Source organism: Canis aureus, chromosome 1, assembly GCF_053574225.1.
Source record: "Canis aureus isolate CA01 chromosome 1, VMU_Caureus_v.1.0, whole genome shotgun sequence".
NCBI lineage: Eukaryota > Metazoa > Chordata > Mammalia > Carnivora > Canidae > Canis > Canis aureus.
The window spans coordinates 3,347,905-3,375,872 of record NC_135611.1 but is presented as its reverse complement, the minus strand read 5'-3'; the positions used below and the strand labels follow the sequence as shown (position 1 = coordinate 3,375,872).

The 27,968-nt window shown below is 46.2% G+C and overlaps 1 protein-coding gene across 6 annotated transcripts in view; it reads left to right on the top strand.

Moving 5' to 3' along the window:
• The window catches only part of ZNF236 (zinc finger protein 236), a 104,414-nt gene that overhangs the window by 60,246 nt on the left and 16,200 nt on the right, over positions 1-27,968 (top strand). For 5 of the 6 annotated variants that reach the window (XM_077876216.1, XM_077876346.1, XM_077876414.1 and 2 more), the window contains 14 exons: positions 2,114-2,367; positions 3,414-3,512; positions 3,976-4,127; positions 5,655-5,758; positions 7,958-8,109; positions 9,404-9,616; positions 11,865-12,147; positions 15,058-15,161; positions 16,875-17,240; positions 17,939-18,084; positions 18,177-18,417; positions 18,834-19,013; positions 20,825-20,977; positions 26,450-26,637. In XM_077876216.1, coding sequence (XP_077732342.1) covers positions 2,114-2,367; positions 3,414-3,512; positions 3,976-4,127; positions 5,655-5,758; positions 7,958-8,109; positions 9,404-9,616; positions 11,865-12,147; positions 15,058-15,161; positions 16,875-17,240; positions 17,939-18,084; positions 18,177-18,417; positions 18,834-19,013; positions 20,825-20,977; positions 26,450-26,637 — 2,635 coding nt within the window. Of the gene's footprint in view, positions 1-2,113; positions 2,368-3,413; positions 3,513-3,975; positions 4,128-5,654; positions 5,759-7,957; positions 8,110-9,403; positions 9,617-11,864; positions 12,148-15,057; positions 15,162-16,874; positions 17,241-17,938; positions 18,085-18,176; positions 18,418-18,833; positions 19,014-20,824; positions 20,978-25,356; positions 25,439-26,449; positions 26,638-27,968 lie in introns of those variants that run through there. The other variant, XM_077876529.1, reaches the window with a different exon arrangement.

Below are 27,968 nucleotides of genomic sequence, written 5' to 3'. Positions count from 1 at the left end.
TATAAATCCATCGTTAAAATTAAGTTACATTTTTACTTGATTAGAAGGCCATCTCATCTCTAAATGAAGGTGAGCTTAGAAGCCCTTATAGACACTGGCTGTATCTGGAGTTTGTTCATGGGTGTTTCTGTGATGCCACAGGAGTCTGTATTGTAATGGAAAGCCTAGATAAGGTAACTTTGAAACTAAGAGTCACTAGGTCTGCCATAAGAGAATATTAAACCTTCTGGTCCAGAAAATTTACTTCCAGGCAGTATTTTAACCCAGATATCTCTGCCTGATATTACCAACAAAACCAAACCCCAAATGGTAGAATAAGCTAACTGTGAGAAATAGTTGTTTGGTATTATCCCTCTGGATGTCTAAGCACTTAGGACAAAGAATTGTCTTTGATCTTGGCATAATTGATTCGTGCACTGAGAAGTGGAACTGCTGGAGTATGATATTGGTGGTGTCACTGTGGGGGACTCTTGCCAGTTTTATATCCAGTTTATACTTTCCTGCATTTTATGGAGGAAATGATGGCTTCACAAGCATTTGTACTGGGGAATTCCTGGTGCCTAGGTGTTTGGGGTACTGTGCTCCCTGATTGCTATACTAGGTGCCTAAGAGCAGTACATGCTGAGAGGGGTTGACCTGGGACATGACCTGGCCCATTGGCATGTGAGTAATACTTTGTCTCTATCAGGAATTCAGGGCTTTTTAAGCCCGTGCACTCGCCGTGGTAGTGTGGGAGTCCACGCTGAAGGCCTAGTTTATGGACTTGGCAGCCAAGTAGTAGAATTTCTGGGAAGTAGGTCAGCTCTTTTTGGCTGGGTCACCTCTATTAGGTGAAGTGTTGCATTGGCTGCTGCTGGGTGTTCTTCTCCTATAGTTTGTGTGTTCTTGAACCCACCTGCAAGCAGCGAGGCGCTTCAGTGTTTCATCCCTTTGTTCGAAGTGTTAGGAATTCCTAAAATACCATACACGCTTATATTAAAAATAAGTATAAAAGGTAAAAGTATAGAAAGTAGTACAAGTATAGGAAAAAAGCTTCTATCAGTTACCACACAAGACAGTCTCCTCCCATCCGTTGGGGAGTCATGAAGAAGCCCTGAGTGAACATCTTGGCACCCTTGCAGTCACCATCATAGTAAAGGTGTCACGATGTATGTTTTAATACTTGGCTATTTTTATTACATTTTTGTTTCCCCTTCCTCAGTAACAGTAGTTGAGGGGTGACTGTTTTTGATATTAGAAAATGAAGAAGAAAGATTTTGTTTGGAACTAAGAATGGAATTCTAAGTAGACATAAGATTCTGGAATCAGGCAGATGGTGGAGTGTATTTGCGTCTGACCCTGGTATCTTCAAGAGGGGAACAGACCGTTGATGTCTCAGGTACTCTGCAGCCTATTAATCAGGTAATTGAGCTGCTTTTTTAAAGTTCTTTGATTCATTCACTGAATTTATTGTTCATTTTTCACTTTGGGAAATTGTTGACCTCAATGGATATGTACTGGACATATCTACTATATGTAACAGCAATATGAATGTGAATAATGGTTTTGCAGAAATTAGGAGTAGCCACATATATGCCTCCTAGTCAGGGTTCTGTCATGCAATAGATCGTTGGTCAAATATGGTGTCTGTGGCCCCAGACTGTGAGGGACAGCAGGTCATAGGACTCTGCCCCCAATCTATGCATCACATTTGTTTATAATATTGAAATCCATCTGTAAAGGTGCTATCTTACTTTGTTCAGTGCTTTTTCTGTATACTTTAACTCATTGCAGAATGAGTTTTAGTTTTAATTTTGAACTAGGACAGCTTTACTTTGAAACATATCTTTTTAATTTTCTTTTTAAATTTTAAATATTCTGCTGTGTGTTGTCCTTCATCCTCTCTTTGCTGCTTTCATGTCCCTATAATCTGTGAAAGCCCCTGTGTTAAGGGAACGTGATTTTCCTTTAGAGTTATTAATAGCATTTAATTTCAACTGGATTGCCACCATGGCTTCAAATGAAATAGTTTTCTTAAAATGTTATCTAATAAATTGCGGCTTGCACAACAGTACTTCCTGGGAGTAAATTTTGACAGCACCTAACTGTGCGGATTGTCGTTGATGTTTTGAAGATACGAGCTTGCCCAGCAGCTCCAGCAGCATCAGCAAGCCTCCTCGATAGATGACAGTGCTGTGGACCAGCAGAGCATGCACGTCTCGACACACATGCAGGTGGAGGTTGAGAGCGAAGAGCTGCAGCAAGCGGCGGCGGCAGGCACCACAGACCCCGAGGCCATGCTAGAACTGGAGCCCCAGCAGGTCGTGCGCACGGAAGATGCGGGACTTGGTCAGCAGTTGACACATCAACCTCTGGAAGCAGATGAAGGCAAATATTTCCGAAGTTCTAACTTTTACAACAATCATATGGTTTTGCAGCTGATTATGCTCACTCCAGTCTGTATTGGTATCTCTCTGACTTTAAAGCACAGTTTGTGCCATGTGTGTACGCCCGCGCGGGTTTGCTGTGATAGAGAATCACAGAAATAGGACTCTTCCACACACGCTTTCTTTGTAGGCTACTCTTCTCCTTTCATATGTTGAGAATAGCTTTCGTTTTCAGTACGTTACACATCTGTCTGGTCACTAGCATTCTGTCATCACACACCGCACGTCTGATTCACAGCCCTGTGCGGGTGTGTGAGCCATTTGTCTCTGTCTGCAGTGGGGTCAGGCCCTGATCCAACCATTGCTGTCCTCATCGATGGAATCTTGTGGAGAAAGATGTCGGCTCTAGTGTAGACAGTGAGCCTGGGGATGTAGTGATTTGTGTCTGGCACAGGCTCCCTATCTCGTACATGCCTGCTAACAGACAATTTGCTGGCCAGTTTACTGTTTGTGTGATGGAAATCCCAAATGTGTGTAGTCCGTGAGCAGGATTTTGTGCTTTTTATCCTCTATGTTGCCACAAGATTTTAAATAGTTCTTGAATGTAATTGTGCTCAGCATGTTTCCCTACAGAAAAATGTCTAAGTTATAAACTGTGAAGTGATATTTTCCAAGTACAGAGATAATGCCTTAAGTATACCCCATATATAAAAAACATAAATTATATACTTATTTTTATATATAAATATATATATTTTTATATATAAATATATATATAGACATATATTTAACACATTATTAGTCACATTATTTAATATTATTTAATTTATTATGAGTAAGTAAATTATTTATAATAATAAATTAAAATATGAATGTATAAATGAAATTATATATATATATATATATATATATAAATTGCCACCCTATTGTCTTTTCAAAATAAGGAAGCTAGTGTTTGAAAACTCACTAATACATCCTTTTGGACAGAGTGGTAGATCTCGCTGTTGGAAATTGATGACTCCCCTTCTGTCTGCATCTTTATCTCAGACAGGTTCGTGGCCCCGCCCGCTCTGCAAGGGCACATGGACCAGTTTGAGGAGCAGGCGCCAGCACAGCAGTCCTTCGAACAGGCTGGCTTGTCGCAGGGTCAGTGACGGGCCCCCTGTGGGCATTGAGGCAAGCTGCTCCGGGGGCGGCTGGATTTTATAGCAGCCTACGTGTTTGTTTTCAGGCCCTTCTGAAATTGATCATTTCAGCCGATAACTTTTGGCCTGGATTGCTCATGTGTGCGTGTGCGTATGTATGTGCGTGTGCTGTTTGCGGTGGGCTCGGGTTGTCTGGAAGTACCTGTAGTGACCATCTGCATGTTGTTTGTGGCTGAGACAGTGACTGAATAGAAGTAGGGGTGGGGGAAGCCGCGCATGGCCGGCTCGTCTGGGAGCCTGTGCGACAGGGTTGTGGGTACACGTTCCTAGGGCCTGCTGGGAAAAGCTAACCCTGATTCTAAGTCAGAAGGCAGAAATCTTTATCTGTAAAGCCAACTTTTTGGTCTTTTTTTGGTGTGACTGTCGTATTTTTTGTCAAACTCATATTTTTTGTCTTGTTTCAGGCTTTACCGTGACTGATACGTATAGTCAGCCAACCCCGTTTGCACCCGTCCAGCAGCTACAGGACTCCAGCACACTGGAATCTCAAGCCCTATCCACCAGCTTCCATCAGCAGAACCTACTGCAGGTCCCTAGCTCTGACGCTATGAACGTAGTGAGTGTCCATGGGAGGGGCGCTTGTCGTTGGCTGGCACATTCTGTTTTACTTGTCACTGTACTCATGCTCATTCTGCTTATGTAGAAGGATGTGCTGACTTTTTGTGGCCACGGTGATTGTATCATCTGGGAGGCTGAGATGCTCACATACACGTCTTTTCCCTTCAAACATTTATATTTTACTTAAAGACTTAAGTCCCATGACATAAGATTTTACCTTTGGGTTATAAGTCAGGGAAGTCAGTAAAGCATCATGTAATAAATATGAGGGGTATTATGTTGCTTTAGTGACATGGCCTAAATGGTTTTATTGGTGGAATCTTAAATGTGGAACCTTAGCATGAAAATACTAAGAATGCTGACATACTAAAAATAAATATTCAAACACATGATTTAAAATTTCCACTCAGTCTAGTTGGAAACATCTAAATTTTGGTTTTGGTTTTGATTTTCCAATTTTTGGGAAAGTTTCAATAGACATGGAAATGATTGGACAATCGTTTTCTTTTTTAAAAAAATTTTATTTATTAGAGAGAGCGCGCACGTGCACGCATGCACAAGATGGCAGAGCAGCAGGTAGAGGGAGAAGGAGAAGCAGGCTCCCTGCTGAATAGGGATCTTGATACGGGGCTCGATCCCAGGAGCCTGGGATCATGAACTGAGTTGAAGGTGTTAACTAACGCCCCCCAGGCGCCTCTAATCAATTGTTTTCATTCTTTACAAGCCACCATTGAAAGAGAACAGGGCCACTGTTGGTAGCTTCTCCTGGACCCTCAGAGCACATTTTCGTAGAGTAGAAAGCACGTCATTTAGATGCTGAATCTGGGCAGTGGGGAGCATGCCATGTGGTGGTGGCTTGCCCTTCGCTGCAGAGCCTCTGAATACAGCTGTGCACGCACCCAGGGTGCTCGTGGCAGAAGTCAGGTGAGCAAGTTGCCATGACAGGTAGGCTCTTGCTGTTCAGTCCTGGCCTGTTCTGCATGTTCTCAAGGTCAGCTCCCCTCTGTCCTGTGAGCATCAGTACTTTCTGGACGAGTCAGACATCCTGCACTAGATCTTTACTCAGCTCCCACTGGGGCAGCTGGGTTGCCATACCTGTGTCAGGAAGGGATGGGGCTGACAGGACTGCTCCCCACGGGCATGCTATTTCTCCCGAGGTGGGGAACATGCTTTCTCTCCCTGTGGTTTTCTGACAAGTGAGGTAGTAGGACTTTGATTCACTCTCAGTAAGAGTAGAGCAGGTGAGGAATCTCTTACTAAGAAGTATAAAAAAATAAGGAAAGACCAATTTCATACTTGGTTAAACTTGGTATCAAAGCAAATTAATAGAAAATAAGTAATAAAATTGGTATGAAAGACTTTTATTATTAACCTAACCAAATAAGTTTCTCCTTTGAATCTGCATTTATAAACATTCATGTCCTTAGTTGTTAGTTGTTTTGCATTTATTTATAGGTATTCAGGTAGTCTGCTTTATACTTCTTCTTAAATTTCTTTATACTTCTTTATACTTCTTAAATTTTAGACCACTCGTCTGATCCAGGAGTCATCCCAGGAGGAACTGGAGCTGCAGAGTCAACGTCCACAATTCCTGGAGGACAGGGAGGATCAGAGCCGGCGCTCCTACAGGTAGGAGGGCGTCTGGGCGCTGCTGGACGCTGCTGAACAAACTGCTGTGTGCAGCGTGTGCCTCCCCCTGCCCGGGCAGCGCTGTGAACAAGGTCCATTATCATTCCCTTGTTGTTATCATTGAGAGATCTGAGACCAAAGAGGTGAGCTTGCCAAGATCTCTACAGCTTGATAGAGGACCAAGGTGAGGAGGTCACAGCCTGTGCAACTCACCTTTTCCGAGGCAGTCTCCTGTTACCCTGGAAGCCCTTGCTACCATATTTTAGTTAAACCACATTCAGGGTTCTTTGTCATCTTTATACGTAACAAGCACAAGGCACAGTGCTTGCAATGACAGTTTGTAAATGCAGCTGCTCGTCTTTCAGGCAGCCATTTGTTCGGCACTGCGTTCTGCGTGCCTTCTAGGTGCCATGTGTGATCTGGACGCTGGAAGGACATGGCTGACAGATAGATGGCTGCCTCAGGACGCCAGGACCAGGACACGCACAGGGAATAAGACAAACGTGGTTTTACAAAACTGAATGCGAGCATCCACATCATCTGAAAAGCAAGAGGAGTATTGTTTTTATGGAGATAGTCTTGGCTCCATAACATTGTAATAATTTTTTTATTTGCTTAAAATACTTCTGAAAGTCTAATGATTTTTTTCCCGAAGCCATTTAACCAAAAAAATACTGTATAGTTACGCTTTAAAAATGGTGAGCTGTCTTACCTCAAACAGGTGGTCCCAATTGAGGTTTTTGAGAATGGCTGAGGTTTGCTAATGTCATGAGGAGAACAGTGTTTGAGAGGCTGAGTCACCTTCTTCTCACATGCTCATGGGATTTGTCCCTCATGCAAGATCTTGAGTTCCTTGGGCTGGTGTTCTTGTGCAGCAGATATCTTACCTTTGGAAGTGTGTCATCCTGAGATCATCTTGAATTTGCAGAAATATAACTGTGTTAGAGCCACGCTTCCTCATTTGGGGGGAATCCATGGATGCTGAGGGAGATACATACAGCTGGACTTCAGGATTTCTGCGACTGTCCTGATATTTTATTTACACTTTCATCTATTGAGCAAGTATTCTCCTGCCAATGTTTAATTAGGATTTAGCATTGATACTTTTAAGTGCAATTAATCACATGTTTTTTCAGGATTCTTCCTTTGTGACATCTGCTTAGGTATTTGTGGCCTTCTAGGCTTGCATCATTCATACATTTATTCAACATTTGTTAATAGTCCATGATATGCCAACCACTAGGGCTGTACAGAAGAAAACCCCCTGTCCTCAGGAGTTTGCACTCTAGTGGAAAGAGATGAACAAAATGAATAAGGGAGACGCACCATAGATGTGGTATTGCTGTGGGCCGTGGGGGAAGAGGCAGCAGGAGGAGGTGCCAGGTACTATGTGGGCTGCTGATGGAAGAGGCAGGTGTTGCCATCCCGGGGAGTGGCCAGAAGGTAGGACCCATGGGGTTTGTAACAGGTAGAGGTGTGAGAGGACGTGAGGTTTAAGGATGACTTCTTGGACTTCGACCCAAGCAACTGGAAGGAAGAAATACTATCCCTGGAAAGGGGGAGACTTTTGGGGGAGCAGGCCTGGTGCTAAGGCCAAGATTTGGTTTTGTGTCGTTAGGGTTGATATTTGAGAAGAGGGGTCACGTAGGTTCGTCATACCAGGTTGGAATTAAGGGGAGAGGTCTGGCTGGAATCACGCAATTGGGAGCTCTCAGTATATAGGCTAATATTTAAAGCCATGAGGGTGCATGTCCATAAAAAAAGGAGAATCTGTTTTGTCAAGTATTTTATAAACCTAAAGAGTATATGAGTTAGCATTTCCAAGTGTCTGCACTCGGGAGTGAATCTGACCCTGAGGTGATGGAAGATTTCACAGTGTTTTGTATGGCTTAGTAAGGAAATGAGTACATAATAAACTTTTCTCCTGTTAGTATCTGATTATCAGATAAAATGCCTGCTGGGGGATTGCTGTAGGATTTGCTGATATTGAAATAATAAAATATATGTAAGATTACAGATACCTTGAGCAGAATTTGATCCAACAAATTATTATTGCTAGTATTTGATAATTTCTTAGATGTTGGCGAGTACACCCTATTGTGGTAACACTTGGGCCCAATTGTTGAGTGATCACTGGTGAAGACTGTTTGTGTTCCTCCAGTCTCCGATGTCACCCTTGTAATTGTGCTGTGTTTATAGGTGTGAGTACTGCAACAAAGGCTTTAAGAAGTCTAGCCACCTGAAGCAGCATGTGCGGTCCCACACTGGTGAGAAGCCCTACAAGTGCAAGCTCTGTGGACGCGGCTTTGTTTCCTCCGGGGTCCTCAAGTCTCACGAGAAGACACACACAGGTCATTGTCTGCCTGGCACGGGGGCCTTCTGGTTTCCAGGATTTTCACAGAGGGTTGTGGCCGTCACTGCCACCTCATCCTAGAACATTTCCATCATAGCCAAAAGAAGCTCTGTACCTGTGAGCGGTACACTCCCCATTTTGCCTCGATGCCCTGCCCTAGGCAGCTTTCCATCTCTGTGGAACGTCTGTTCTGGACATGCCGTATAAATGGAAACATACAGATAGGGCTCCCTTTCCTGAGCATGTGTGCAGGGTTCTTCCACACTGTAGCCAGCACCAACACCTCGTTCCTTCGTGTAGCTTTGTGTGGAGGGACCACCTTTTATTCCTCCATTATCTGTCATTGGACGTTTGGGTAGTCTCCATCGTTAGGCTCCTGGGAATTATCCTGCTGTGAACATGTGTGGCTTGGTCCTGTGGTAACTCAGTGTAAACCCTTGAGTTGATCCGACTTTTCCACAGTGGCTGCACCATTGTGTTTGTCCACCCGTGATAGACAAGGGTTCCCAGCTCATGCTCTGCTCAGCACTTGGTGTTGCTTTTCCTTCTCCCATGACCATCCTTAGTGTGCCATGGAATCTACTCATGGGTTTCATTTGTACCTCTCAAGGGGCTGACAATTTGGAACTTCCTACAGTGTGTGTATTGAGAAGCAGCTCTTCTAATCCTGTGTCATTTTACATTAGATTCTTGGCAGTCTTACTGTTGAGTTGTTTAAAGAATTTTCAATACATTATCAGATACAGGATTTGCAGTTTTAAATCTGTTACTTTTATCTGTTCATTAAATTCAGTATGTTTATTGGGTAATGTATGTTTCATTACCCGTGTATTCTGTATAAGGCTTCATTTGAAAATAGAAACATACTGACAGAACAAGGGCAGGCTCTGCTCTGTAGGAATAGTCACAGTTGGTGGTCGCAGGCACAGGAAGATGGGCAGAGGGCAGGTGCGGCGAGGGCCAGCTGGAACTCCCTGCAGCAGAGGGGAGCCTGCACAGCTTCGATGAGGAGCCGTGGCTGATTGTCGTGGTGGTGCGATGTAGCTGAAGTGTCAGTGATGGAGGGGCAGAGAGAACCTGGCACTTGTTTAGAGCAATGCTCTCGTGGCCTTAATTCCACTAGTGAATTAGTAGTAAGACTCTGTGTCTATTTCCATATTCTTAAAATAAGACCAGGGCAATAAACTGTCTTCAGTTTTGTGGCTTATCAAAAATATCTTTGTTTGCATTTGACTACTTTTGCTTTTAAGGTAATGAAATATGTTTTTTTAACCTTGTTTCTGTTGCCACAGGAGTAAAGGCATTCAGCTGCAGTGTTTGCAACGCCTCATTCACGACCAATGGCAGCCTCACCAGGCACATGGCCACGCACATGAGCATGAAGCCTTACAAGTGTCCGTTTTGTGAGCAGGGCTTCCGGACCACAGTGCACTGTAAGAAGCACATGAAGAGGCACCAGGCCGTCCCCTCTGCTGTGTCAGCAACAGGAGAGGCCGAAGGAGGAGGTACTGCCCATCGTTGATTCGAGGTTCAATAGCCAGATGCTAGAGGACTGATAGATGAGTGTACACATCACTTTTAAAACTAGTTTATTTTCTGACTATGACAGCAATATGTACTCTCGGGGAAAAGATGCAGGAGGAGCAGAGAAGGAAGCTACCTCAGTAGTCACCACACCCCAGGCATGCGTGGAGGTTGTGATGATAATTTCTTGACAGACAGGGCCTTTTGCCTCACAGTGTCATGGTCCACTTGGTTTTCCCTCTGCTGGTGTCTGTCGTGGACGGATATGGTACTAAACACAAATCTGCCTTGGTTCCAGGGATGACATGGAAGTCCTCCTATTCGGTACCATAATTCCCCGTTGATGGATGAGTGCTTTCCATCCACGTGTGTCCCTGAGCAAGAGCAGCAGTTAGGGAGTGCCGTACCCCTCCACACGCCTGTGGAGCTAGCGCAGTGTTAAGACAGGCGGGTTAGTGCACCTTCCACTGTGTACGTGCCGTCATCCTAGGAATATCCTTTCTTCTTAGCATGTCCCACAAGTGAAACGTTGGGATTAAGAATGTGCAGTTGTCTGTACTGACCATACAGCATTTTAGCGCTGTGACGTGGCTGGCACTTGATGTCTGTGGGGTGTGATAAGGCCAGGGTGTGAGCGTTGGGTGGGCTGATGGCTCATTGCCTTCTTCCCCATGTGCTCTGTGCTCACCTGGCCTCCAAGTCACGGTTGTCTCTGGTGTGCTCAGCTGAAGCAACAGCCCTATAGCTTTATCTTATATTTTGGGGGAAAGGTCTTTAAAATGTGGCTAACCTACCTGAAGGTGGTAACAACTCTGACTCCACCACCGAGCCGCTGCTCTGGCCTCCTCAGTAGGTAATTTTGAATGTCCATGTTTCTCACCTCTGGTACTTCCTCACGTGGCACCAACTTCTCAATCTTGTCATTCCTTGTAAAGCCTTTATTTCCACCATTGTCCTGTGATGAATGGAGGACAAGAAGAAATAACTTCTCTGCTTGCAGAGAGTTATGAAACCTAGGGCACCACATACTATTTCTGGAACCCCTCAAGGTGGAGGGCGGTGATGAACGAGCCGATGCGGCGTCCTATACTCTGCTGAGCCGTTCCCCATCATCATCAGCACCTTATGTCCTGGTGGCTCTGCCATGAGGATTGGCTGGGGCTCCTATGGCAGCCTCATCTCTGCTACATATATATTGATGCCACCTTGGCGTGTCCTGGTATTTGCCCTCTGGGATCACCGAGGAGCGGAACCCACTGCACTACTCTCACACTGTGGGCTTTACCTTGGCATGTGTGTGAGGACAGGGCCTGTGTGGCCCCATGAGTGTCTCCTGTGTGTGTGGACAGGGGCAACATGGCCCCGTGAGTGTCCCCTGTGTGCCGTACTCCACTCCACTGCCCTTGGCCTCCCTCGGCTTCCCCATGTTGATGGTGCTCTTGGGGCTTTGAATGTTACCCATGCTGGTGGCGCCGTCCAGACCCCGCTGTCCCCCCGGTTTGCCCAGGGTTTATTGTCTCCTTCCCACTCCTTCTGTGGCTGTCTCCCTCCTGTCATTGTCCCTCTCCCCCAGCAGAGACATCCAGGTGGCTCCTGGCACTCATGGGGCACTGGCCCCTGTCCCTCTGGCTGCTGTTTATCTTGAGGTTTATTCTTCTGTTTCCTTGTCACCTGTGCCTCTGACCTCTGCTCCCAGGCAGCCTCTCTTCCTCCTCAGGTTTGTTAGACCCTCTTCTGGTTTTCTGGTTTTCTATCCCTGCACATACATCCTCCCTTCTTCCCGAGAGGTTACCTACACATATTTATTTGAGGGTTTTTTTTTTGTTTTTGTTTTTTTTTTTTGGTAACTCGTTAGGGCCTTTTTGCTCATTTATCACTTTGGTCTTCTGTTTTGGGCTGCTGATTTTCTTTATCTGAGGATAATTCCATTTTCGCCCACATCAGTGAGTTTGTTGATGAATGCTGGTGACATGTGGACACGGGCGATTTCAGATCTCTCCACCGGGCTGGTCCTCAGGCAGGTGCTTTTGTGACAAGGTGGCCACGGTGCTGCTGCCCCGGGGACCCCGCTTGTTTCCACTGGCGGAGGGCAGGAAACCCCAGGGGCCCAAATAGAGCTTCATGAGTCATTCATTTTAAACTCTACAGACTTGTTTCGTTTCAATTTACTTGTTTTGTGAAAACTTAATTTTTTCTTAGGCTTGAATCCTTTTCCTGTGTTTTGTTTAGATGTGTGTATGGAGGAAGAGGAGGAGAATTCTGAAAGGAGCGCCTCCCGAAAAGCTCGTCCTGAGGTCATCACTTTTACCGAGGAGGAGACAGCACAGTTGGCCAAGATTCGGCCGCAGGAGAGCGCCACCGTGTCCGAGCAGGTCCTAGTGCAGTCGGCAGCGGAGAAGGACCGCATCAGTGAGATGAAGGACAGGCAGGCAGAGCTGGAGGCCGAGCCCAAGTATGCCAACTGCTGCTCCTACTGCCCCAAGAGCTTCAAGAAGCCCAGTGATCTGGTGAGGTGAGGCCGGCCAGCGCCATTCTGGGGTTTGCAAGAAGCATGTGCATGCGCCTCGGTCCTTTTGCCATGGCCAGGGAGGTCCGCTGTGGGAGCTGGTGCCTCCCAAGAGGCTGATTTGTTCCTGGTGTGGTGGTTGTAAGCTACTGTAAATTCTGGGGCTTCTGGTCAGGCTCATCTGGAATGTTGGTTAGGACCCATGTGTTCTGTAGATGCACATGTCTGCACGACTGTGGTCTACAGCACCCCTCCCCCTGTGGTTTGTTAGATCCCTGTGGTCACCATGATCCCTGGGTGAGCGACCCGCTTCCTGATCTTTGTGACAAGGCCGTGGTAGCCTAGTGTGTGTTCATGTGTCATTTATTACCAAGTGTTGTTATAATTGTTCTACTTTATTGTCAGTCATCGTTAATCTCTTGCTGCACCTATTTTAGAAATTAAACCCTATGGTAATATTATGTATGTGCAGAAAAAAACAGTATCCATAGGGTGCGGTACATCCATGCATCCAGGCATCCCCTGGGAGTGTCATAATGTATCTCCTGAGGCTAAGGGGGGCCAGCCACTGGAGGTAAAAAAAAAAAAAAATTATTGAGGATGACATGGTGCCAGGTTTGCAGAGTGCATCAAGGACCTGCTACCCCCAGGAGTGCTGTCTACATAGGGAGCACCTGGCGGGGTAGACAGTGATGGTGTCATGGGACAGCACGTGATTGAGCCCAGTCAACCCGATAGCAGTGCCTGGCGTGAGGTCAGGTGCAGCGGGATGGTGAGGAATAGATTCAGGACCCTGAGGGCCATGGGGAGGCACAGCCCGGGGAAACGACGTGGAGGTAGAATGTTCTGTGGCACTGTGGCACAACATAGGATACTTGGGTTTTGCTCGAGGAGAGAGCTAATAGGTGGAAGGTGTAGGGCAGCATAACGCAGGGAAGGGCAGTTAGGATTTCAAGGAGGGTGATGGAGCAGGGATGCTGTCTGACTCCTCCCGACTCCCAGAGCCTCCCTCCTGACTGCAGAGTGGGTGGGAGAGGTGGGTGGCACAGTGGTTCCTGTCCAGTGAGAGTGGAAGGTGATGGCCAGCCTGCACATGTCTTCCTTTGTGGGAAGGGAAGAACACTAGTGATGGGGGTGGTGAGAGTGAGGTGGGTGAGCGGGATTAGAGTGAGCCCACAGGGAGCTGGCAGCATCCCTTCTGGGCACGCCCCAGAGGTCAGGGGATGTGATCCAGGCCGGGGAGTTAACACAGCAGAGTGTACAGCAAGGAGAGGGCCAGGCGCTGTGATGCAGTTGGGTGCAGCCTGGCAGGAGGGGAGCCGGGAGGGGAGCACCCAGGGCGGCTGTTGGGAGGAGCCGGATCAGCGTGGGGGCTGCTGGGGATCCCAGACGAGAACTGCAACGGGACCAGGGCTGTGGAGCTGGTGGAAGCCGCGCAGCATGAGTGAACGCTCTGCTGCAGACCCTTGCAAGGCTGCGGGCCTGGGGATGGCACCCAGGGGATGTCCGCCAGGACACAAGGCAGAGGCAAGGAACTGCGTGGTCATCAGCACGTAGAAACACGTCTGCTTCACCACATGGAGGGGGCTCGGCCATAAGTGTGGGACAGCTCACAGCTGATTGATCTTGTTCAGTCCTGCATTTAAACATCATGGGAAGGTGCCAGGCAGAGATGACAGGGAAGCAGAACAAAACCAAAGCAGAACAAAACCAAAGGGGCCTTCAAGTGGACACAGTCCTTCCTGCTCCCCAGAGATAGCCAGCAATGGTTTCTTGGGAACTTTTTTCCAGAAATGTCCACATGTATGTTAACATTAAGTTCTGCAATTTTATTTTTTGTCATTTTTACATATTGGGTCTGAGACATCTTTGTTAGTACCTGCACACTTATTACTTTCTTGTTAATGGTGACATCATGTTCTATGGTGGAGGGACAGCAAAGTGTATCCAGTAAACCCCTGTATGAGCATGTAGCTTTCCATGTTTGATGACTACACCAGTAGTACACGAGTATGTCACAAGCACTACACAAGTATTTCATGAGCACTACGGGAGTCCTACATGAGCACTACATGCAGACTTCATGAGCACTACACAAGCACTGCATGTGTATTTCATGAGCACTACATGAGTACTTCATAAGAACTACATGAGTACTTCATGACTACTCAGGAGTATTCCATAAGTATTACATGAGCATACACAAGTACTTCACAAGCACTACAGGAGTGAGCACTACATGAGTATTTCATAAGTACTACACAAGCACTACGTGAGCACTGCAGGAGTACCAAATGTGCACTACATGAGTACTTCACAAACACTACAGGAGTGTTAAACAAGTACTATAGGAGTAGTACTGCGTTGAGTGTGCACCTGCGTGAGTGTCGGGCCAATGCTGACAGATGCTACCAGCTGGCCTCCAGACAGTCTGTGTCTGAGTGATCCCAGACTGCCCCCTGCCCAGGCCCTCATCAGACTGATGGGGGAAATGATATCTTACCATTTTAAATCGCTCTTTTTTAAATGTTGAGCCTGGATGAAACCCTTCTTGGAGCTTTTATCCGTGCATGTTTCTTCTCTGAGTCTTGCGTTGCCCGTTCTTCCACTGATGAGACTACTGTTCTCATCATCTTGAGGTTGACCAGCACTCAGGTTTTAAAGGAAGCACTGTTTTCATTGGCCTTGCAGATTTTTTTTTTTTTTTTTTTTTGCTTTCTTCTGGATTTGTTTGTGGTGTTTTTGTGTAGAGTGAAGATTAAAAATGGTTTTATTTGGCCAAATTTACTCAGCCTGTACTAATACATAATTTTCATTTATAAGGGTAGTTATGAGGTTGTTTGTAAATGTATGTAAAATTAAAATGAAAAACACTTAATTGCAAATGCTTTGTAATCGCAAATGCTTTCTGGCTAGGCATGTTCGGATCCACACTGGAGAAAAGCCATACAAATGTGATGAATGCGGGAAGAGCTTTACTGTTAAGTCCACCCTAGACTGCCATGTGAAGACGCACACAGGTAAGGGTGAGCACCTGCATCCTATATACGGGCCTTACAATGGCTTTATATTTGTTCCTGTGTATCTTGCCCACAGAGATACTTTCAAAATCATAGAAAGCTTAAAAATCATGAATCATGAAGAAGTGGGTGTAGAAGGATTTTTGATTCCTGACCTGGGGAATACGATCCAGTTAACACTGGAAATGGAGCTGGGTCTCAATGCCAGGTTATAGCTTGTCTTCTATTCTTATTCAGACTTGAACACTTCTGTTAAGAAAATTGCTTCTTAGTCTCATTTAGGCCAAAGAGATTTGGTTTGTTGAGATTTTACAAGATCTGATGATTGAGCAAATCTGATTGCAGTTATCGGGTAATAATTCTTTTTATGTGGGGAAGAAAGGTCATAAAGGAAAAACAATGTACAGTTTAAGTGGCCATTTTTTTCTTCATCTCATTTGTGGAACTGAAGGTGAATTGTCCTCATGAACATGTATTGAGGCTTTGCTTCTTGGTGTGCACAGGCTGTCCCAGTGGGAAGGGGGCAGGGGTAGGCTCTGCACCTCTGCCGGGATGGAGGTCTGTCTCCACTTTGAGCCACTTCTCTGAGCCTCCAGGTATTGCATAGAAAGACGCACGTAGCAAACATCAGGAAATGGTAGAGGATTATGGTCCTTGAACTGATTTATGTTCTTAATTTTTGGTTACCAGCAGAACTGACCAAAAACATACAAAGGAAGTTTTACACATTTATGTAAAGGCCTATGATTTTTTTGTTAGGTTAACAATTGGAATTAAATGGATATGTGAGTTGATGTGTCTTCTGTGGGGAGTGTCTCCTGTCGCTTTGTTACGCACTGTGTATTGGTCCCTCTTGGGTGATTACTGTGAGCTGCCGAAGACCAGGAGGGGTCTGTTCTGTGTCCCAGGTCTGGTGCCAGTGGTGTTCATGATGACTCACACGTGCCGGGATGCAGGGTTGGTTCCCATGCAGAGGAATAGAAAGAAAAGTCTCTGTGAGGGAAACAGCTTTCAGGCTGCCTCCTCCTCTCTGGGCTCCTTGGGTGACCTGTGTGGCCCCTGAGCAGGTTGGGAGAGCTGGCCTCCCTGGTCTGGGGTGAGTCCTGGCGTGCCCACCTTGGGGAATAAAAGTCAGTATTGGTTTTTGGGAGCCATAGAAGAAAACAGAAAACCAGAGGCCTTTGTCCTCCCAGGGCCTCTCCAGGGCAGAGTAGGCAGGTGACAGGGCACGCAGTTCACCTCCATGGCCTTCATCACGGCCTGAACACCAGAAAAGAGCTGGAGTACCAGGGGTGAGTGTGTGACCTACACTGGTGGCTCTGGAGCCCAGAGCTCATTCTGTAGGGTGCTGTCCCCCTGCGCAGCATGCTGGGTGCCCCTGTGCAGAAGATAGAGAGGTGCCAAGACATGCGTGTGTCCCTTGTGCATAGAGGTGCGGGTGACAGCGCCACAGAGCTGAACTGCTCGGGGACCCTTCTGCTGGCTTCAGGTTCAGGGTGGGCAGCAGTGCTCAGGTGCTGTGACAGCGCTGGACTCACTTTGGAGCCCCCCACACACTTGGGAGTCTCTGCAGCAGCCCTCCTCCCTCGTGGGCGTCCTGTGCGAGTGCGGGGCTCTTGGCAAGCCTGTGGCCCCCAGGGTCCGCGCACCCCCGCCTGCATCTGCTGGCTGCACATGGACATGCCCCGCTGACCCCGGCTGGATTTTCTGCAGGTCAGAAGCTCTTCAGCTGTCACGTGTGCAGCAACGCCTTCTCGACGAAGGGCAGCCTGAAAGTACACATGCGTCTGCACACAGGAGCAAAGCCTTTCAAGTGTCCCCACTGTGAGCTACGTTTCCGTACGTCAGGGCGGAGGAAGACCCACATGCAGTTCCATTACAAGCCCGACCCCAAGAAAGCCCGGAAGCCAGTGACGCGAAGCTCATCGGAAGGCCTGCAGCCCGTGAACCTGCTCAGCCCTGCCTCCACCGACCCGAACGTGTTCATCATGAACAACTCTGTCCTAACAGGACAGTTCGATCAGAACGTGCTTCCCCAGGGGCTGGTGGGCCAGGCGCTTCTTCCTGCCTCTGTGTCAGGTGAGACAGGGAGGGGCATGCAGGGTGTGGAGCCTTTCCTTGGAAGGTCTCCAGAGAGGACAGTGGAAAGGTATAATCTCACCTTTCAGATGAGTTACCCTTGTGTTCCCTGTTCCTTCTTTCACGACATCTACTTCAGAACACTTTGACAGTTGTGTCAGCTCTCTCTCACTGGTTTGCACATGCTTTTCCTCTGCATCCTCACAGACTTAATAGTGAGGTATGTTATTTATAACCCTTCATTAACATGTGTGTGGACACAGGGGCATTCTCTCCTGCTCTTGGTCCTACTGATTGAAAAGTATTATATTTTAGCCATTTATGTGTATTGTGTACTTACACAGAGTGACTCTTACTGGCTGTCAGACTTCTCGTGTGGCTTTCTTTCTGTTTATGTGACCAGTCGAGTAATTAAAGCCCGAAAAATCATGATTATTAGTTGGGGCTCATCAGTATCCTCTCTTGGAGCCGAGTTTGTGGATGTGTTTAAATTGGATAATGTTATTAATATATTTCAGAACATTTGTTTTGTGTTGAGTTAGATAAGGTACTATGCAGTATGAGGTAAGCATTAGTGTTTGATAACTAGGTCACATGGATGCATGTATCAAACGGGTATATAACAAGCCCTGTAGGAGAATGAGGATTTTTCCTGTTGGAGTTTTTCCAATATACAACCCTCCACGTTGTCTCTGCAGCTGGTGGTGACTGGACGGTGTCTCTGACGGACGGGAGCCTGACCACACTGGAGGGCATACAATTACAGCTGGCCGCTAACTTAGTTGGCCCAAATGTTCAGATCTCTGGAATCGATGCCTCCAGCATTAATAACATCACGTTACAGGTACGACAGTGCTGTGTGTCCCAGGCTTGTATGTGATCAGAGTTGTACCGAAGCATGAACTTTCTGTGACAAGTATCTCTGTTGCCTTTCAGATTGATCCAAGTATTTTGCAGCAGACATTACAACAGGGCAACTTGCTTACGCAGCCACTGCCAGGGGAGCCCGGCTTGGCCTCACAGAACAGCTCTCTCCAGACACAGGACAGCACGGTCCCAGCCAGTGTTGTCATTCAGCCCATCCCCGGCCTGTCCTTACAGCCCACAGTGACCTCTGCCAGTCTGACCATTGGCCCGCTGTCCGAGCAGGACCCAGTGATGACCACCAGCAGCAGTGGTAAGTGAGAGCCCTTGGCACCCATTGCTGGCCCAGCAGGAGGGAGGCCCAGCTGTTTGTGGACAGATACATGTTTGCACTTAGGACACTGTGGTGCTGCTTTTGTCTTTGGAAAGCTCACCAAACAAATAAATGTCCTAAGCATATATAAGCTTTCCCACTGAGAAGTGATGCTTATTCACCGTATGCACACAGATGGCTGCCCACATGCAGCTCCTGTGGTCCTGTTGGCTGCCGATTTCTTTGTAAGACTCTCTTGTCTTTCTGGATGAGGGAATCAGAGATAACTGATGTTTTATTTAGAATCTTCTTTTGAAATAATAATTTCATTAAATATTAAATATTTTTAATATAAAAAAGGAAAAGTTACTATTTTTTTTAAGCCCAGGTTTGTTTTGTTTTGTAATGATGACCAGGAACACAAGACCTCTCTCAGGTGATGACATCGCAAGGCCTGGTGTCCACCTCCAGTGGCCCCCACGAGATCACCCTGACCATTAACAACTCAAGCCTGAGCCAGGTGTTGGCTCAGGCTGCTGGACCCACGGCTGCGTCGTCCTCGGGCTCTCCCCAGGAAATTACCTTGACCATTTCAGGTTAGTCACTTCATATTTTAAACCTCCTTTTCCCTGCAATTTGAGTAGATCTTGTTCATGTGTATGGGTATATATATATATATATTTTTTTTTTCAACACTGGGTTTTACATAAAGCCAGTGCTCAATAAGCGTTTATAATATATGTGGGAAACTTAAGTTTAATGATATAGTGTCACAGTTCAAATCTAATACCAGAAATTAGAAATGAGAGTTACTCGTGTCATTTCCATGTGAATCTTGTGTGGTCATGATTTGGTTGGTGAAGAGCAGGAAGCTGTAGCTTCTTTGTCCACTTTCCTGCTCCCTTAAACTGGAGATGTGTGACTGGGATAACCTGTGTACGAGGACATTCTGGATGCCTTCCCTCCTTCTCAGACTTCTGCACAGATTGTGTAGAGCAATGTGAAATGTGCTGAGGGGCACCGAGAAGTCTATAAATGGGTAGAAAATACCCTCTGGGAGTGTAAGTTACTTGAACCTGGCAAACTAACCCTGTTGTGTCGGCCACCAAGTTACGGCATCCCTGTTTTGGGGCTGTCACATTCATGATCGGGTGGTCCTCCTGGGTCATTGATTCTCGCAGCACGTCCTGATCTAGGTCAGCCCGCAACACATTTTACAGGTGTGCCTTGCCCTCATGACTGGGACATGGTGGGATTTTTAGTTATTCTTTAGCAAGTCTGTTTTTCCATTAGCATGTATAATTATAAATGCCGTCCCTGCTAGAAAACAGTTATTGCTTCAGTGAAGTTTTGTGGACTTTTGGCAGTTTAGAAGTCATTGAAAAAGAAATTATTAAACCTTGAGTAAAAGGCAAGGATTGTGCTGAAGCTCCCCAAATTCTCTAGTACCTCTCTACTGATGCCCACGTACCTGATGTGTCAGCAGGGAGACAAAAGTGATACCCATGTACTCTGAACTTTCATCCACAGGCCTTTCGAGGATGGCTCTGCCGTGCTGATAAAAGTACTGCAGTTCTCAGTGTGCCTGTGCCCAGGCCCACCACGCACAGCTGCTTTCCTGTTTCTGTGTCTTTAGAGTGACGTGAGGATGCCAATGGTGATGGAGTGGAGTATGGTGTCCTTCTGTCTGTCAATGCTTTTCTAGTTGCCTTGCTTTATGCCTCACTCGACAGCAGATGTTTTTAAACTAGCTTGCCTGTGTCCAGGCTTCCCAAAGCGTTCAGGTTGGGTTTCGCTGACGTGTCAGTACATTTTCCAGGTCTCAAGTTCTTGCTTGTTTCCGTACAGTTTGGTCACAGTGTGTGGTCCTCTAGCTGTGGCAGCTGGCATGCACAGGTGTAGAGAGCCCAGGGCTGGTCCCCTCCAGTGGGCAAGCGAGCCCCAAAGGCTGTGGTGCGGGGAGCCCTCACCCGGGAGAGCCCCAGCCTCACCGTTTCCCTGAGCCCCTGTGGTGGCCTGACTGCATTAAGGGAGGTTCTGGGATCCACTCATGAAGCCTCTTTCATCCACTATACATGTTTACCACCCCTGGTGGGTCCACTGCGTTGGGAAGCTTTGCAACTCAGTTGAAGTTTTATTCAACAAAGTGCGTAGCTTTGAGTGCTTAAATATTGAATTAAAATAGAACTCTTTAGAAGTACTTAAAATGCTTTATGGCTTAGAGAGTGTGAACAAATACTGTCACTGAGGGACAATGTATCTTATGGTCTTTTCATTCTTTTCTGTAAATATTATCATAAATGAAAGGGCTTTCATTTTAATGGGATGTTGTTAAATGTTTAACCTGCTTGCCAGGATATGAATGAACGTGTTACTTTCTGATATCACAATATGAATTTCCATTTAGGTCAAGATCTTATTCAGCACAATGCTCATGGAAGTAGTGAAGTGAATGGGAGTATACGCTTGTCAGCCCCCGCTGCCACTCAGTCTGCAGGTGCCACCCTGACCATCAGCAGCGACCAGCTGCTCTCACAGGGTGCAACGCTAAACTCCTCAGGTACGCAGCCAGCGCCTCGGCCTCCAGAGGCCTTCTCAGGGCACACCGTCAGTGCCAGGAAGGCAGCCGTTCGCTCTTGTGGCCAGTGTGCCAGCTGCATGTCTGTCATCGGTGACCCGTGCTGATCTCTGAGTACAGATTCTGTAGACTAGTCAGCCAGTTGGTAGCTCTTCTTACTGAGGAACATGAGCGAATAACTGTATGCAGGTACACAGGTATGTGTGTTGTTGTGTGTGAACGTTGTGAGGACTCCGTATTGAGGCTGCCCCTGCCTTCCATGTGGGGAGCTGCCAGCTTCTCACTTCGTGCCCGGCGCGAGAAGGCATCTCTGTGAGGTTTTGAAGTGTACACTTTGACAAATAAAAGTAAATGAGCTCCAGTAAAATAAGTTACAGACTCACAAGGACTCGTTAGCAGTTTACCATGACATGCCTGTCTCGTTTTCCTTATCTCATATTTTGTTAATTTCATAGTCCTCTTATTTTCCAACTCTATATACTAGTTTCTGAGAAAAAAATTTAATTTTCAGATACATTTGTAGCTACCGGTAGGCTATTTTTTTCATGCTTATTTGAAATGCTTTCTTACGCAGTAATTCATTTCTTCAGTAAAAGACTGTAAGTGTACCAGTGGGAAGAACTGTACTAAATCTGGGAAATGATCCTGAACAGGGCACACATAGTCCCTTCGCATCTGGCTTCTAGGAACTAATGGAGCACAGACATTACTGAGGAATCTGGAAAACATTGTGAAGTATGGCCGTAATGAAGAATAAGGAGAGCAGATCATAGGTCCTAGGGGGGATGTGACCTGGAGGGGATGGCTTCTGTGAAAGTGGGGCTCTGGGAGTGTGGGGCGTGTACCTGGAGAGGTAGGGCAGTGCTGAACAGGAACCCATGAGCCAGGCAGGGTGGCATGTGGTAAGGCTCAATGGGACATCCCCAGGGGCCATGGGCCATTCAGCACATAAGAGGAACTTTTGTCCCCCCCTCTTGTCCACAAAAGCACACACTGGTGCCTGAGTGGTTAAAGACTTTGAATCCCGTATTGGCAGATCCAAACTCTGGATTTCTGGCCCATGATGTTTCGATTGTGTCTCTGCTCTCTGTGTTTTTGTGGGCCGGCATGAGTGGTTGTCGTGCTCTGGTGTGGGCTCTGTTCTGGAAGGTTAGCAGTTCACGCTCTCCCTGGCTGCTTCCCTGGGGAGTGCACTGGCTGTCAGTGGTGGGATCCTGCGTCTCCCTGAAAGCTCTGCTTGACCTCTTTACTGAGTCCTTGGCAGATGGATGGAAAGACTTGTAGGGTTTAGGTGTTTTAATTTAAAAGGAGTGGTTTTTGTGCTATTTTGGTGATCCTGGATGTTTGCTGGTGCAGCAGACGGTGTCATTTAAAGTGGGAGTTGTGATGGGGATGGAGAAGTGGATGAAGTGAGGACATGGGCACCCTGAGGGCTTTACACTGCCATCCTCTTGTTGGTTGGACGCAAGGTGGCTCACCTCCACACCTAGTGATGGAGTTTCGTGTTGCTGGGGAGTCTGCACATCGCGGCGCTTGTGTCAGGCTGCTCCGTGGGACACCTGGGTGGCTCAGGGTATGATCCTGGGGTCCTGGGATAGAGACACATTGGGCACCCCACAGGGAGCCTGCTTCTCCCTCTGCCTGTGTCTCTGCCTCTCTCTCTGTGCCTTATGAATAAATATTTAAAAAAAGAAAAGGCTGCTCTGTATGATGCACTGATGTTTCTTAAGAACAACACATGTTCCCATTTTTCCTGATTTAATTTTTTTCTCTCCTTTAGACTTACTGTCTTAGAGACAACCAAGTATGTCTTCCCTTTAGTGTAACTTGGTGCTTTATTTAACATTTTTTTTATTTAACATTTTTTTCTAAAGAATTTAATGAAATAGAAGTTGAGTTCATAATTAAAAATGTTTAATGACATAATATCAGGTATTATATATACATGGTTAATGTTCTGTGAGCAGGTCAGTGGTATTGTGTCCTCAGGTACCTTTGGCATCTTTGAATTAATCTGGATATGGGAACAGAGTCTTCATATGTTGCACTACTCAGTCATGGATAGGAGGCAGATAATTGTCAAGGTTTGTGTGTTCCATTGGTACTAGTTATAATGACGGAGCTGACCCCATGGATATAACATTGGCCAAGAGGTTGCATCTTAAAAAGGCAGCGTTTTCCTGGGCGTCAGAGTCACTCCCAGGCCTGGCTTCAAGCCACTCCACATAAAAATCGAAACTGAACTGAACTTGCAATTGATTACACGTGCCTTTTCTTAGAAACACAATAAAATAAAAACTCCCAGTGTTCTCAGGTGCCACATAAAGTCACATAAAGTGGCGCTTGAGATCAGAGCACAACGAAGGTGCACGTGGCTGCTGTCATCTGGAGCTGTCTCCAGATGTGGTTGAGGTGTATCAGCCTCTGTGACCGCTCTTGGCCCTTTGCATCTCCACGGAAGCCCTGAAAACTCGGGTGTTACCTTTTAGGTTTAGAAGTAAATGGAAGTACCGCAGATTTCCACGTGCAGGAGAGAAGCATGAGTGTGTGTTCCACTGTCGGACACGGGGTAAGGCCACCCCCAGTCTGACTCTGATAGCATCCACCACAAGATCGGACACATGTGGCTTCTCAGGACCTGGTCAGATGTGATGTGAGTGCTCTTCAGTGGCAGAAGGTGTCACTAACAGAGGCTTGACAATTTAGCACAGCTTTTAAGGAATTTATCTCAAATTGGTGTTATCTTTGGTATTATCTTTTTGTTCTTACCTTTGTCCATTTGTTAATAGAATTTTGATGAATAAGTTATGTTTTCAGTGAAAAAAAAAAAAACAACCCACAATTCTTTATTTTCTTCCTATGTAAGGTTATTTTACCCTTTGTTTCTTCTAGATTTAACTATCATCAGTTACTTACTTCCCAGCAGCTCAGAGGTGTTAACATTTCCCACGTGGGGGTACATTTTATAATGAAGGAGGACATTCTCCTCACTTTCTCCTTGGGGATGAATGCCCAGGCAATGTTTCTCTCTGTTCCGGAGGCCTCCTCCCCTACCTTTATCCTAAGGAAAAACTGATCTCACATCCTTCAAACTGTTTATGAAACTTTCCAAAATTATCCTATTAAGTTTTCTCAGAAGCTGTGAAAACTTTTCCCAACAAATATTTAAGGTAGTGCTGAGTTTGATGACCATAAGGGATTTACTCATCCTTAAGATGAGTAATAATAAGAAGACTTAATAAGAGATGACTTATTTTGAGTTAGAAGCATAAACCAAAGTAGGACTTAGATTTCTCTGATGTGGCCTCTGGAGGACTCATAGGTTCAGAGCCAGTAAATGAGGACGGAAAGTAAGAATTTTATAGTCTGTGCTCAAGTATTCAGCCTTAATTTCCAGGTTGAGAGTATTTAGTTTGAATTAAAACTGTGGTTTCTAGAGCTTTAAGTAAATATTTTTCTATAATTAAGAATCATATCTTGAACAAATGGAATTATAGCTTTTAATTAGTTATTCAGTTGCATGCTTAAGAAAACTTTGTTCTTTCCATCACCTGTTTTGGGACTATTTGAGGATAGAAGCTCTACTTGAACTGCTGTCATCCTCTTGGTGGCAAATGTCTTGAATGGGGAGCATGGTGGAACATTGATTCATACACTGTTGGCATCGAGGTGTGAACCCAGCATGGGCTGAGGTTAGCGTTCCCACTGACCTTTGTGTCAGGAGTATGCAGGCTTCTGTTTTCTCTTCGGATTTCTTGTGCTATATAGTCCTGACCCCCTGCTGCATTGATGATCATCAGGGAGTCGGATGATCTGGTGGGGAGCAGAGAAGAGGCCTCATCCCTTTATCTCAGGAGTTTGGGGGAGGTTTGAGGTCCTGGCCATCTGAGTAGCACTCAACCCTGTTAGCGCTTGGTTTTTCTCCTTGTAGGGATAATTCTGGTGAGCCTTTCAGCAGGTACTTCTCTCCACTGGGCCCTTTGACTGGCCCCTCCCTGATTTCCCTAGTGTTGGTGATTGAACATCCATCCACGTAGCTGTTCATCATTCTCAGGATTCTTCTTTTTAATCTTCATCTGCTCATGTTAAAACTGTCCCTGCATGCTAGTCTGCAAGAGTGAGTCAGGGCGTGTGGAGGTGGCGTCAGGAGAACCCGAGGCTGACCATGTACTGGTAACTGGAGTGCTTAGAACATACACCCTCCACAAATCCACACTCCTCCGGTCCTAGCAGTCCTAGCAGTCCACTCTGCGCAGAGGCTCAGCAAGGTGGGAGGGGTCTGACGAGGTGGTCTATGGAGCCCCGGTGGCTGCTACAGAGCAGAGACTCCTAGCCTCCTAATGGTTATACTGCTTTTGAAGGTTCCAGGTCTGTGCAGCACAGTGTGGGACTCCAAGAGTGTGGATCTATGGAGGCATTGTATTTGGAGGACTCCAGTTACAAGTAAGTAACCTAGTTTCCCTGTTGGCCCCTGACTCCGTGCAGAGGCTCTGGGCTAATGTGGCCTGAGTCACCGCAGAGTATCCACGGGAGTCTCTTTTTGTTTTGTTTTTAAACCTAATTAGGAAATAGAGTTTTCACCTTTTACTTTGGTTAACCATCTTGGGGTCTGTAGCACCCAGCCCAGCGGCTGACACAGTGGGTGATAAGTCACGTTTGTTAGATGAATGGAAGGATAGATGGTGAGAAGTGTATGCGTGTGTGTGTGTGTACACGCATGTGCATGTGTGTTATGCTTACAAGTAAAACCTCAAAAACCTGTTTTCTGTTGGTGCCTGCCACAGGACTTTGAGAATCCCGTGCTCAGCCCATCTCACTGGCTGCATGAGTTTCTGTTTTGTAGAAGAAAAGGCCTTTCTTTGCCTGACTCTGTCCCAGATAGCTTCCTTTCTCTTATCATTGGATATCAGGGCAAAATACTATAATGTGTTGTTGTCTTTTCCAAAGAGAAATAGGATGTCATGGCAGGATAAGTTAGTATTTAAAGGGTTGAATGAGGTTTATTTCCGAATAAGCAGACAGGAGGGTGAGGGGGCCTTAGCAGATACGGTGCAGTGTAGGCTGTGGAGCTGATTGGTGCTCAGTGGGTCCCATTTGGTTCCTCTCTGGTCCTAGACGGGACAGTGTCCTGGAAATCGTTGGCAGTTTCCTTCTGCTGTAGATGTAGTGACTAGGACTGTAGGGTCACATTTTTACTCTTTTACTGTTTTTTTCTTGATATTATACTTAAGCAGAGTGTATTTACACATAAAGATATTTAGAAACTGTAGAAGCCTTGCCATAAAATTGGAATGAAAGATTCTATGATTATCTTGATGTAACTTCAAAAGCTTAGGTAAACATAAATGCTGACTATGACAGATTAGTTCCTTTATAGAAACCATTCTTCCCATCCAATTAAAGTTGGACTTACCTAGCTTTGCTATTAATATACTTGTTCTTCCTCTTTTGTAGAACTTAATGCTACCACTGGCAGCCTTCCTTCGACCACACCAATGTCTCCATCTGCCATATCTGCTCAGAACCTGGTCATGTCTTCATCAGGAGTGGGAGGAGATGCCAGTGTCACGCTGACTCTGGCCGATACTCAGGGCTTGCTCTCTGGAGGACTGGACACGGTCACGCTCAACATTGCTTCTCAGGTAGAGCACTGCCCTTCCCTTCATGGGAGGATTGTGGCACACTTTAATTTCTTCTTTTCTATGTATGTATATGCTGAATTTTTTTTTTTTTTTTTTCAAATTTGAAGTGGTTTGCAACATGTGGGTGGCTCAGTCGTGAAGTGTCTGCCTTTGGCTCAGGTCTTAATCCTGGGGTCCTGGGATGGAGCCCTGCATTAGGCTCCCTGCTTAGCAGGGAGTCTGCTTCTCCCTTTGACCCTCCCCCTGCTCGTGCTCACTCGCTCTCTATCAAATAAGTAAAATAAGAGAAAATTGAAGTGGTTTTTTTTTTTTTTAGATTAAAATATGTGTAATATGTTAAATGCAAAAAGAAGAGAACAGGAAAGTTCAGATAAGACAGAAAACTATATTTAAAAATCCACTAGCCAAATGGAATTATGATTGACCTCTTAGTGTATATATCCTTCCAAACCTTCATATGCAGGGGCACACATACATGTTTTAACATTTCTACAGAAATGAGCTCTTGCATACATCACGTAGTATTAACTCCCTCTTGCTACACTGTGTATACCTTCCCCGCCAGTGATTTATTTTTACTTTTTTAAGATTTTTGTTTTATCCATTTTAGAAAAAGAGAGTGTGTGTGCACACTCGTGAGCAGGGTGGGGCGGAGAGGGGAGATGCAGAGGGAGAGGGACACGTAGGCCTGACACTGTGACCCCAAGATTGTGACCTGACCTGAACTGCAGAGCCAGATGCTTCAGGGAATGAGCCACCCATCAAAGATTTTAGCAATGCAAACATGTTTTAATGGCTGTTCAGCATTTTGTTTCAGGAGTTTGTTGAAGGGCAGGGTGCTCAGGGTTTCAGTAGTGAGGAAATTCTCAGGCTTTCAGTGGCCTATGGTCTCAGGGCAGTGCCTGCAGGTGGGTGTGCTGGGTCGGAGGGTGTGCATTCTGAGTAAGGCCTTGAGCTGAGACACCAGGGCAGCTTTCATCGTTTAATTAGAGAAACCTTGATAACTTACGATGAAGATCTATTGCAACAAACGTGTCTGGTCATTCCCCTTTCTCTCTGCCTGTCCCTACTGTGAGAACAGCAGAATGTGCCACAGGATCAGAGCACAGAATACATTCTGTGACATGCTCGTTCCACTCAGGCTCGCTGCTCAGTCACACAGTCACACGGCGGCTGTTTTGATTCTGGATTCCAGTCTTTTCCATGTGTAAAATACGGACCCTTCCCTGGCCCACCCCAGGGCCGGCATGGAGCCAGTTGAGCCGATCTCAGTTGGTCTGTACCAGCACAGATCATCTTGCTCCCGAACTGCCCTTGTGCTGCTGGTAGAA